The 12,438-nt window shown below is 42.6% G+C and overlaps 1 protein-coding gene across 4 annotated transcripts in view; it reads left to right on the forward strand.

Moving 5' to 3' along the window:
* tnika (TRAF2 and NCK interacting kinase a) overlaps window positions 1–12,438 on the forward strand; it is a 105,166-nt gene that overhangs the window by 74,917 nt on the left and 17,811 nt on the right. For 3 of the 4 annotated variants that reach the window (XM_037546624.1, XM_037546626.1, XM_037546625.1), the window contains 6 exons: window positions 381–692; window positions 6,121–6,267; window positions 7,901–8,155; window positions 9,372–9,505; window positions 10,427–10,566; window positions 11,469–11,563. In XM_037546624.1, the coding sequence (XP_037402521.1) occupies window positions 381–692; window positions 6,121–6,267; window positions 7,901–8,155; window positions 9,372–9,505; window positions 10,427–10,566; window positions 11,469–11,563 (1,083 nt within the window). The remainder of the gene's footprint in view (window positions 1–380; window positions 693–6,120; window positions 6,268–7,900; window positions 8,156–9,371; window positions 9,506–10,426; window positions 10,567–11,468; window positions 11,564–12,438) is intronic. The other variant, XM_037546627.1, reaches the window with a different exon arrangement.

Genomic DNA, 12,438 nt, shown 5'->3' on the forward strand with positions numbered 1-12,438 from the left:
CATTTGATTACTGTTCAAACTTGTATCTGCTTAAATACCTGAGAAAAATTTCCTTAAAACCTGATGGTAAATGGACCAGTAGAAACAGTCAGCAATTATGTGGAATTAATTACTGTTCTATTTAAATGCATAAAAGTTGAGAACCTTTACTGTAGTTCTCATAATGTTACCATTTAGGAGGGGTTTGTTTTTACAGTGTGGATAAATAGGGAAGCTAAATCTTTACATGTTTGTGTTCTGACCTCATGGTCGCTGCGCAATTCCATATATCTCATTTCATAGTTTTGATGTTTTGTGAGGTGGCTGGTTCTCCTCTTTTGGCTGGTTCTCCTCTTTCTGCTCGTCTGTGTTGACCGAACTCTGAACTGTAATTCTTCCAGAGAGTCATCCGCAACTCCCCTCATCTGATCCAGAGACAAGTGCACCACCACATCAAGATGAAGCCTTTCTCCCCCTCCTCCTCCTCCCAAAACCCCCGCCACACCCCCTCAAACCCCATAAACATGCCGTCCTCCAGGGCCGCGAGGCAGCCTCAGCAGCACCGCGGCCGCCAGCGGCCGCTTCCCCAGATCCAGATCTCAGAGAGCAAAGACAGCAAAGCCCTGGAACGCAAGAACAACCAGCAGATACGAAACATCCAGGCTATGGAGAAATCCCGCGGCCGCAGCCCTGGGCCCCCACCCCATAAACTGGTCAGTCCGGCCTGTCAGTTTAAACCCAGAGCTGCCTCCCATTCGCCCTGCCATAGAGTAGATGTAGACAAACATGATCTGGTAGATGCTAATACAGGGCGGATGAGGATGGCCAGCAGTCATGAATGTCTGGCCGTAAATGAGCAGATCGATCTGACTGCCTCTGCTCCGGCAAGCTCTCTAAGGCAGCTGATTATGCCCAGAGAGAGGCGCTCTTACTCCACCCCCTCCAGTAACCTCCTCGCTGTTCCTCAGTACCACCTGCTGGTGCCTGAGTTTCAGCGAAGCCTGGAAGAGCTAAACTATGACAGTGATGATGATTACGGCGAAGGCAAACGTGGCTCTTCATTCCTGAAACTCTCCTCCTCGTTGTCAAAGGCAGATTTTGGGTTCAAGCTTTCCAACCTGAACCTTAGGCGCTCTAGCTCCGCCTGCATGCAGGGAGAGCTGCTGGGTGATCAAGGTTTCGACCTCTTTAAAAAGTCGGTCGGTAAAAACAGCCGCAGTGTGTCTTCCTCCCTGAAGTCTGCAGTCCGCTGGTTAGGTCTGAGCCCGCGAGGCTCGCCCCGCCACAGCCCGTTTTCCTCTAGATCCCCGTCACCCAGCTCAAATTCCTCCTCTCCCTGCCCATCCCCATTAGACTCGCCCTTCAGCCCCACTGCTGACTGGTCCATCAGAATCTATTAAAATGACCAGTAAGGTTCAGAGGTTTGGAATCGCTTGTCATGTTAACCTTTCTTGCTGTTTTAATCAGTAGTAGCCTAAAAAATGAGCTCTGAAATCCTGTAAGCTGGACCGTAAAATGCGTTTCTAAATAATTTGATATTTTGAGTTTTGTGAACGTTGCAAAGTAATGAAATGATAAAACTAAAATGCCTTTAGATTTGATACTTTACAAAATACAAAGAATTGTAACCATTTTCATGATATTAGAATCTCAGTCTGCATATTAATATCATTAGAGCTTCATTCTGGATGTTCATTTTACGAGAACCATTAGAGCTTCACTGATTACGGGAACCAGTTTAAATCTGTGATTTGTAGCTAAATTATTTATATGTGTCAGAACAAAACCTCGTCTCTCCATTTTTTATCGTTTTTCAGTTTTTATCATAATTTGAATATGTCTGTTCTTTACTTTGTTTGCAAATTTCATGATGAAAAGAAATGATCCAGAATTACTTGTAAAAAACTCTGGTTCCATTGACTTTCCATTTATTGAAAGTAAAGTGGGTTTTTTTCCTTCTCCTGTAAAATCACCTTTCTGAAGACGGGTTTTGTTCCGACAGCAGCCACATATATTTAATATGTATGTATATATGAAAAGCAGCGATTCCAAACTTCTGAACATTACTGTACCTTCACGCATTGTAATGGTGACGGAGCCTTTTCTTGTACAGTGTTTTATTGTGTTTTATTTGTTTATTAACCTTTCTCATTTCTCATACCAAATTTTTTTACTTCTTTTTTACTTCTCATACACTTATTTGTAGAGTAATTAGCTGCCACCATTTGTTTGAGTTTCCTTTTTCTGCTTTTTCACTCCAAAAGCCTGCACGTTTAGAGTTTTGCGTGATGAATGGCTCAGTAAACACCAAAAAAGACTTCACTTGAGCACATTAGCAGTGCAGGAAATAGCAGCGTGGTATAAAACAGCCCCTTTAAAAGCCCCTCTAGCCCCCCTCTTCCCTGAAAACACCCCTGAATTGCCCCTCCAAATGCCCAGGTCTTCCCCTGCAGCCCCGTCCTGACCCTCCTGCTGCTCCAGGCTGCAGTGTGTGAGTGTAAACTCGTTATTTCTCCTCTCCTGACCGCTCTGGGTGCTGCTGGCCTGTCGGTGATGGATCTCCTCCGTTGTTCTGGTGTCCCGGTTCAGCTGCGCTGAGCTGGGAGGCTGATATCCGAGCTGTTGATGCGCTAACGCTGTAGTTTACACTGTAGTTCTGTGTAGTTACGTCAAAACTCAGGGTGTAAAATTTCAGATTGCAGCAATTTTACAGTGTTATGATCAATAATGATACGTTTTAATGTTTAATACAGTAAAGGCAAAATAAAAGTCCTTATGTTTGACTATGCAGTTTACTGAATTGAACTCAGATGTGCAGATATTTGAAATTTCGTGCATTGTTGTGTTGAAAGAATCCTAAAGAATCAATCAGCTGTACTCAGAGGTTTACACCCTTGGTCTGATATTAGTCGGGAGGTTAAATTTCCGTTTATGAGTGTCTCAGATGCCATTTAACCCTTAAAAGTCCATCAGCTTTAATAACGAAGTCATGCTGTAACTCTTTATGAATTATTTCAGGCCACCTTAGTGTCTGTAAGCAGAAGAGAAGAGATTCTATTAGGATCTTAATTTCTTCTGATGTTATTGTTTATGTATACAGTGATGTACAGGTTGTTTAACAGCGTTAGCAGTGAGAGTGAGAGGACAAATACAAATAAATGTAAATAAAGCCGTCAGTTCACTCAAACGAGTTTCTGTATAAGGAATTCTGCTGGAGTAATTTGGTTTTCATGCAAATTAAAAGCTGGTCTGGATGAAAATGATTAGACTTATTACAACACATTAATTAATTCCTATCAATTTTATGCAAAAAGAGTTACCTAAAGGTAATACAATTCATTTATTCACTGTAAAAATTGATATCTTGTCAAGTAAAGTGATCTTATAGCTGATAAATCTAATATTTCTCTTGTTGAGATTGCTGTAAACATAATTTAAGATGATTTAACTTATATCTAGGTTTTAGGTAATTTAATAATTATTAACGATCTCACTTTGTGGGCAGATAATGTCGCTTATTTTAAGAAATGTGAAACCAGCTAAATGATCTGCCACTATAGTGAGATAAAATGACCTGAAACATTTATAATATATGCACAACCTTCCCAAAATGGGAAATGTTAGCTACTTCCACTAGATTTAAGATCATTTCACTTCACAGGATACTATTTTTCGTGTTTACTCTTGACTTATTTTCAGTTTGTAAATAAAACGGCCCTTTTGGTTCATTTTTATCAGAAATGATAGTCAGAATGTGCTGTTTTCAATGAAGTTATGAATGTGGGGCAGTCGTGGGCGACTATCTGCCCATTATCTGCCCATATAGTGAGATCATTTTAATAATTAAATGACCTAAAACAAGTAAAAAAATGTCTAGAAATAAGTTAAAGCATCTTAAATTATGCTTACAACAATCTCAACAAGAGAAATATTAGATTTATCAACTATAAGATCATTTTAGGATGTTAGGGAACCAGCCCTGTGACCGGAAGGTCTGCGGTTCGATCCCCAGAGCCGACAGTACGTGACTGAGGTGTCCTTGAGCAAGACACCTAACCCCTCACTGCTCCCCGGGCGCTGTGGATAGGGCTGCCCACCTCTCCGAGCAAGTGTGCTCACTGCCCCCTAGTGTGTGTGTTCACTAGCGTGTATGTGGTGTTTCACTGAATGGATGGGTTAAATGTGGAGGTGAAATTTCCCCGTTGTGGGACTAATAAGGGTCACTTGATATTAATCTTAATATTGTGAAGAGCTCAGGTTTCGTTCCTGACGTCTCTCTGCTCTCCAGCATCGCATTGATCTGTGCAGACCCATCTGCTTAAATGTAATGAAGTATTGATTAGATTAACCAGGTATTTTTAATGAATAAATGTGTACTGGTCAGATAAACTGAGACCATTTCATCAGAAGGTTTTATCAGAAGTGCAGAACCTGTCGGTACAGAATGTTTGCTTCATACGGAAAAAAGCCCAAAATGTCAAATCATCTTTAAATGGTCTTAACAACAAATCAGCTGCAGGGAGTCAGCATGGAGAGTTTTTCCCTTTGATTGTCTTTAAATATTTAAATAAGTTTAGTGTCTGAACCTGCAGACGGTCTGTTACAGAAAGGAGAGTCAGTGTCGATCCTCTGAGCACTAACGGCTTCACACAGCTGAAAACATCTGACCGGCTAGTTTGAGTTTACTGTGAGACCAAATATTCACTGTAGGGGTTAAATCTGGACTCTGACCAGCCAGAACCAGCAGTAAAAGTTAAAAATGAAATTATACTATTTTTTTGCCATGGAGTGTGAATCAAATATAAATTTAACAAACAATGTAATCAAGTATATTTAATTATAAATGTATTTCATTAAAAACAACTGTATCTTCTACAGGCCTCTAAGGGTTAAACTGGCGTCTGAAACAATCGGTCTTTTATTAACCAGCCTTTTTGAGCTTGTAGATCTTTTTTCTTTAATGTAAATCTCTCTTTACTCCTAGCGGTGAATGGAAACTGTGTCTTCTGGGGGGTTTGAGTGGAGTAACTAAAATCTTTCCGGTCTTTGATGGAGTTTGTGTTGTTGCACTGTGAGAAGCTCCGTAAGACATTTCCACAAGACACACAGAGCCCAGTGACATCACAGACGTCCTCACAATTCCCCAACACGTCTGCACACGTTTATAGACAGGTGACTCACCCAGGGTTGCCCCCTCGCTCCGCAAAATCCCTCATCAGTGCCTAAACTCATGCTCCATCACCCGACCTCTTTCTCTCCTCCAGGCCTCTCAGGAAGCTCTATTGTCTCTGAATGACGTCGGCATGAATCACAGAACTGTAAATAAGAGCTTTACTGGGCGTCTGATGATCATGGACTGCTGTAGATTCTGATAATTAAAGGAATAGTTTGGCAAAAAACTAATCTACCAAGTTTTTTCCCGTTTATTCCGTATGTAGTTGATCATTCAAGAGAGTTGTTGTAGAGAAATTCCTCCGATTTTTTAAAAATGACCTGCATAATCCAGTGTGTGAGGTGATTCTGAGCGGTTTGGTGTGAAATGGTTCAAATGTCTTTACAGTGGTGGTGATAGGAACCAGGCGTCGCCATGACTACAACACAGATATAGACATTTTACTTACCATCCAGAACCACCAGAGAACCTACACGAGTCTTCTGAGTTTATGTGGAATGTTGATGACGGAAAATAGTGGGAAGTCTGGAAAAACATCAGGCAGTGAATTCATAACCATTTCATGTAGGAACTTTCTGTTAGGAGCTTTTAGAGGGGGACGTCTGGTTCCTATCACCACCACTGTGAACAGTTCTGACACGGTAAGTTTTTCTAGAACTGAGCGTTTCACACCAAACCGCTCTGTTTACATCTCAACTACTTAATTATGAAGGAATTTGGAAAATTAGGTGGAGTTCCCTTTTTAATTCTGTGGGTTCTGACACTGCGTGGAACACTTTATCTATAAATGCGAACTAAAGTACATTAGCTAAAAGCCATCTTGAAGCCAGATTGTTCCTTTAATTTGCCGTAGCGCGGTCTCCTGCCGTGCCGTAGTGGTCACCGCTGGGTTGCTTTGGTGCTAGCCAGTGATTGGGTTGTTTATAGAGGGGTCTGGCTCTGATGTAGCACTGTGTTCTGTTGAGCAGGTGGAGGAGCGATCCAAACTGAACCGTCAGAGTTCTCCGGCCCTGCAGCGGATTTCTGACCCAAATCCGCCACCCCGCTCCGAGTCCTTCAGCAGTGGAGGAATACAGGCTGCACGGACACCTGTGCACAGACCTGTGGAACCACAGGTACAGCTACCCTCACAATTGTGTTCCACTGATGCCCTGTCCAAGTAGAAGGTTTAATTTATATAACATCTACAGAAAAAGCTTAAACCAGTTACCTACAGCCACATTTTACATGATACGACTCAACCAAAGTAAAGGGGGCGCTGTTCCCACTCTGTGCTACAATCATGATCTCGGTCTCATTCGAAAGGAAACACTTTCATCCATTAGAATAACTGTATGAATCACTGACACCGAGTCAGAGTCTAGAATGGAGGAGTTTATTTCATCCTGACTCCTGATCTCTACACTGATCTCTGACTCTTGCCGTGTTATCAGACCACCTGTTTTGGATTACGGTGTCTCTGTGGAGACGGCAAGGCTCTGAAGGTGAGGACGCACAGATTAGCTGGCGTTTGCTCATTCAGAGCTGATGATGCAAATGAGACGGTCGTAACTGCCGTGATTAACGGATCATAAAACTGTTTGTGAGAATCGAATCCTGAGATTTGAAGCTTTCTAACGCATCACTGTATTGCTGGATGCTTTAATGCATAACAATGATGTGTAGAAAAGGTACTGATGCAGTGATCTAGAACAGGCTGAGCTTTAAACCAACCACCAACAGTCATTCACTTATATAAGGAGATGCGAGTAAAATTAAAGGGCCTGTATATTACATTTTTCTTGTACTTCGTACTTCTCATAACTCTCGACTCGAACCTCAGAGACTCGCGTCTCGACTCGGACTCTCACCTCAGAGACTTGCGTCACGACTCGGACTCTCCCCTCGAGATTTAAGACTTGACTCAGACTCTCCCCTTAGAGACTCGACTCAGACTCTGACCTCAGAGTCTCAAGACTTAACTCGGAGTCTTCCCTCAGAGACTCGAGACTCGACTCGGTCTCTCTCTTCATAGACTCTAGACTTGACTTGGACTCTCCCCTCAGAGACCTGAGACTCAACCCAGACTCTCACGTCAGAGTCTCAAGACTTGAGTTGGACTCTCACCTCAGAGTCTTGAGACTCGACTTGGACACTCACCTCAGAGATTCGAGACTCGACTTGGACTCTCCCCTCAGAGACTCGACTTGGACTCTACCCTCAGAGACTCGAGATTCGACTTGGATTCTAACCTCAGAGTCTCAAGACTTAACTCGGAGTCTTCCCTCAGAGACTCGAGACTCGACTTGGACACTCACCTCAGAGATTCGAGACTCGACTTGGACTCTCCCCTCAGAGACTCGAGACTCGACTTGGACTCTACCCTCAGAGACTCGAGATTCGACTTGGATTCTAACCTCAGAGTCTCGAAACTCTCACCTCAGTTTCACACAGAATGCAGATGGACACATGAATCCAGCAGCACCTCACGGTGAGAGGCAGATGACGTGTATCTCAGCCCCTCTTCACAGGTTCATAACTCCGGATGTGAGTCTCGTAGGATCTTGTGATAAGATGGAATGGAAAGTGCAACTTTACAGATTCAGGAAGTGTTTGAACTGGATTTCTGAGCTGCTTCATCACAAAGACACAGATACAGAATCAATTGCCAGCCAGATGCTGCTGCAGTATTCCTTTAGGAGTAACGGAATGCTGAAAGGTGTTTAAGGGGTTAAAGCGCTGCTCTCTTTCCTCTCTTTCTCTTCACAGATTGCCCACCTGGTTCCCGTGAAGTCCCATGGTTCCTCTCTGTCCGGTTCTCCGTCACTGCATGACCAGTCTAAAGGTGTTTCAGCCTTCCAGGAGGGTCTGTTAGCCCACCGGCCCGAAATACCTCACCAGAACTCTGACCCCACGTCGGAAATGCCTGCTGTGCCCGCTGTGCCCAGTGTGGCATCTCGAGGCCGTGAGCAGAGGTTTGAACGCAGCTCCCCCTGGCTGATGGAGGACGACAGGCCACACAAGGTCAGAACAAGTGCAGCAGACACTCTCGTCATCAAACTCTGGACTTGGAGAACCGAAACAGGACATTCTGTTATCTAGAAAACTGAGTTCACTCGTAAATAACTGCTGTTACTTCATATACAGTCGAAATTTAAAGAGCCCAAAGCAGAGTTTTTCTTGTAGCTCAATTTTGTTCCTGACAATTAAACAGGCTGATTTTGTTACTGTGCCTTTAAGACTGATGTTTGGCTGCCTCATTCAAAAGGCAGTCTGGGCTGAAGCATGCCTTATGACCTAGCACTCTGAGACTGGAGTGCTGTAGGCCGAATAGGTGTGTGTGTGTGTGTGTGTGTGTGTGTGTGTATATATATATATATATATATATATATATATATATATATATATATATATATATATATATATATATATATGTGTGTATGTATGTATGTATGTATGTATGTATGTATGTGCTGGTTTTTGTGACATCACAAAAACAGTGAATTCACAAAAGCATTTTTGCTGTTTAGTTTGCATGTTTTAAACCTTTAACAGGATTTACATATTACATCAAACTATTTATTTTTCAAAAGTAAGGGAATTCAGTTTTTTATTATATGGGCTCTTTAAATTTTATAAACTAGACACAAGAAGGCATTTTCCTTTGATATTTAGAGTTATTATATATTGCACAGTAAATTGCAATTATTTACAGTAATGTTTTTGTCATCTCAAGTTTGATCATTATTTGATCATGGGTGTTTAATTTATTATGATTCTTGATGTTTTACGGCTTTCTTAGCCATTTTAGAATATTTCTGCTTTTTTATTTACTGCTTTATTTATCAGAAAGCTGTAAAGTTGTTCAGGACGAGCAGATTATGCATTTTATACATTAATCCGCAGCCACACTGTGTTTTTATTATCGAAAACAGTATTTTTAAAAGTTAGCGAAGCTAAAATCAGTAGCCGTCTTAAAGCCTGTATTTTAGTCCATGTTTATAGATATAGATAAATGTCCTTCCTGCGCTCTGAATTATGCACTCTTTAATGGTTAAATGGTTCTGTATAAGACCGTTGTTTTTACGAAAGAACCCTTGGAGTACCACCTTTTTAAGAGGACAGCAAAGCTCTTCAGGATGGCTGTGCTTATTATTTATTTATTTACTATGCTGTGCTGCGTCCGCAGTGCTGGTTTCTCCTCTCGCTGACGTTTGGCCATCTGTGTTTTTGTTTGAAGTTGAGCGGCGTGACCGCAGCGCCTCCCCGGCCTGCCTCTGTGTCCCCAGCGATGGTGAGGAAGAACTCCCCGGGGAACGGATCGGCGGAAGGTGAACTCAGTCTCCGAACCGGATCTCAGCTCACACGCAGCAGGTCAGTGAACTCTCAGCTCAGCCCAACACTGTCATAAAAACAAACACTCTAACTGTATTTTTTACCTACGGTATGTGAACAAGCTGTGGTGAATGGATTAATACAAATGGTCTGAATGACCTGGGTGTAGCGTATCCATGGAAACCAGTGTAGCATAATCACAGGAATGATTGTAGTCTGACCATGATAACAAGTATAGCATAACCATGGAAATGGGTGAAGCTTAACCTTAAAAATGAGTGTACTGTAACCATGGAAACAGGTGTAATGTAACCATGGAAACAGATGTAGCTTTACCATAAAAATGTGTGTAGTGTAACCATGGAAACGGGTGTAGCTTAACCATAAAAACGTGTAGTGTAACCATGGAAATGAGTGTAGCATAACCATACAAATGAGTGCACTGTAACCATGGAAACGTGAGTAGCTTAACCATAAAAATTAGTGCACTGTAACCGTGGAATGAGTGTAATGCAACCGCAAAAATGGGTGTTGTGCAACTATAGAAATAGGTGTAGCATAACCTTGCAAATCAAAAATAAAAAAAATCACATTTATTTGTATAGCGCTTTTTACAACTGATGTCACAAAGCTGCTTCACAGAATTCCAGGAAAGACAAAGTTTTAATAAGAATGTAAAACCCCCAGGTGAGCAAGCCAGGAGTGACCGTTTCATTGTAGGTTCAGTGTAACTATGGAAACAGGTGGGTGTAGCCACTGGATGAGTCTAACAATGTAAATGAGTTTAGGGCAAAGACAGAAATGGGTGTAGTACAACCATGGAAACAGGCATAGCACAGCTGACCCATATTTCAGCGGTGCTGTTGTGCTTCAGACAGATTCAGATTGTGTGTTGTGGTGTGTGTGTGTGTGTGTGTGTGTGTGTGTGTGTGTGTGCGCGTGCATGCTGTGTTTGTGCAGTAATCCTGACCTGTGCAGGATGGAGCTGTCTCTGGACGTTGGTCTACAGAGGATGGGCAGTAACAGCTCCTCCAGTTCCAGCACACCCAGCTCACACAGCGACACACAGCCTGGATCCAGCGATGGGAGACAAGCTCAGGGTGAGAAGACACAAGACACTATTGACTAACATCTTAATTGGAACAGAACGCGTCCATTTAAACACTTCAATCTGAGTAGTCTAGTCCGATTTAGGCCAATACAGTCTCTACCTGATTGAACAAGGTGGGTAATACTGTATAATCAGTTAAATAGAAGAATCATAGTGAGAGTTTATATTGTTCAACACGCGGAGCAGAAACTGGTCTGCAGAGGAGACGAAGTTTATGCTCTGACCTTTAAAACACAGCAGTGGGACGGACGTCCAGCTTATGTGTCTCAGAACACGACGTCTTCCTCTCGGCCTTTTTTAATAAGGACATGTGAAGGATGTTTTCGTCTGACGTCTTTTTTATAGCAGTTAAAAACACAAGCACTGCTCACTGCTGCTCATCTCACTCTGACTAGACTCATGTGATGCTGGTTGTCATGGTAACATGTACAGATTTTCAGATTGTTGAGTAGAGTGAGCATAAACACTCCAGTCTTAATCTATAATCTCAATTTATTGAATCAGATTGGAAAAAATATTTGCATGAGAACACAGCCAATGGATCAAAGAGAAATGCAGAAATTTGGGAAAATAAGAGTTAAAGAAGTAAACAAACAATTAAAAAAACCTAAAATTCTGGAAATAGGAGTAACACCAAGAATGCATCCCAAAGATGAGATAACCAAAAGAAATGAATAAAAAAAATAATAGAATAAAATAATTAAAACCATATAAAAGAGAAATGCTTTAAGCTGCTTTTAAAACATACACACTAAAAGCAGCTCTGCCACCTCATCCAGGAAAAGAGTCATTCAGTGATGTCGTTCTCTCTCCGTGTGTCAGTGTCTCTTACCTGCCAGCTGTACTGGTGTCTGATGGTGTGTAATGGTGTGTATGTTTTGTGTTGCGTAGGTCCTGCTAAGACAGACGGTTCTCCAGTGGCGTCTCAGGAGGCTCTCAAACCTCGCCAGGAGGAGAACCGAGATGCGAGGATCAGCCGCCCAGCGGTGAATAACATCAAGGCACACTCATGCTAAGGCTGAAAAATATATAAATTATAATCTAACCACAGAAACGAGTGTAAATTAACCATGAACACGTGTGTAGTGTAGCCATAGAAACGACAAAAATGGAGATACAAGGTTTTGTTCCAACAGCTGGGATATGTCCGTCTCAAATGCTCAGTAACAAATGGTCATGTAAAAATAAATTGTGACTTTAATGTTATAAGTGGAGCTCAGGGGGAAAAACGTAGGGTATGGGCCCTTTAAAGCTTCCCTCTGCGTCTCACTGCTGCATCCCTCTAAGTTCAGCTGTGAATTCCAGTCACAGTCTCAGAGGCAGACGTGGAGACTTTCTCACAGAGAGACACAAAGCCAAGTGTTTGTCATGCTCTGGTTGTCGTCTGCTGCCGCACAGAGCTGACCGTGTTAGCTGAGTGACTGACGCTGCTGCGCTCATCTGAGGTGAAGATCGGTCTCCAGTCGGGGGGCTCAGGCCCACCATTGTGTAGGCCGAGTGATCGCCTTTTACACATAACTCTGCTTATGACCATTACTTTAGCAGAATTAGATGTTTCTGCATGGAGAGAGAGAGAGAGAGAGCCAGAGAGAGAGAGAGAGAGAGAGAGAGAGAGGAGGAGTGGTGGATGTAGAGAGAGAGAGGAGGAAGGGTGGATGGAGAGAGAGAGGAGGAGTGGTAGATGTAGAGAGAGAGAGAGAGGGGTGGATGGAGTGAGAGTGCCTGAATGAAGTAGCGCAGCCAAGGTGATCTGGTCGAGGCCTCCTGCAGTGGCGGAGCTCATTGTGAACTTCTGAGCTGACTGGACTGGATCGATTGGCTTTGAAGGTCAAAGCAAAAGACAAGAAATGAGAAGAGGAGA

The sequence above is a fragment of the Pygocentrus nattereri genome, chromosome 17 (genome assembly GCF_015220715.1).
Source record: "Pygocentrus nattereri isolate fPygNat1 chromosome 17, fPygNat1.pri, whole genome shotgun sequence".
NCBI lineage: Eukaryota > Metazoa > Chordata > Actinopteri > Characiformes > Serrasalmidae > Pygocentrus > Pygocentrus nattereri.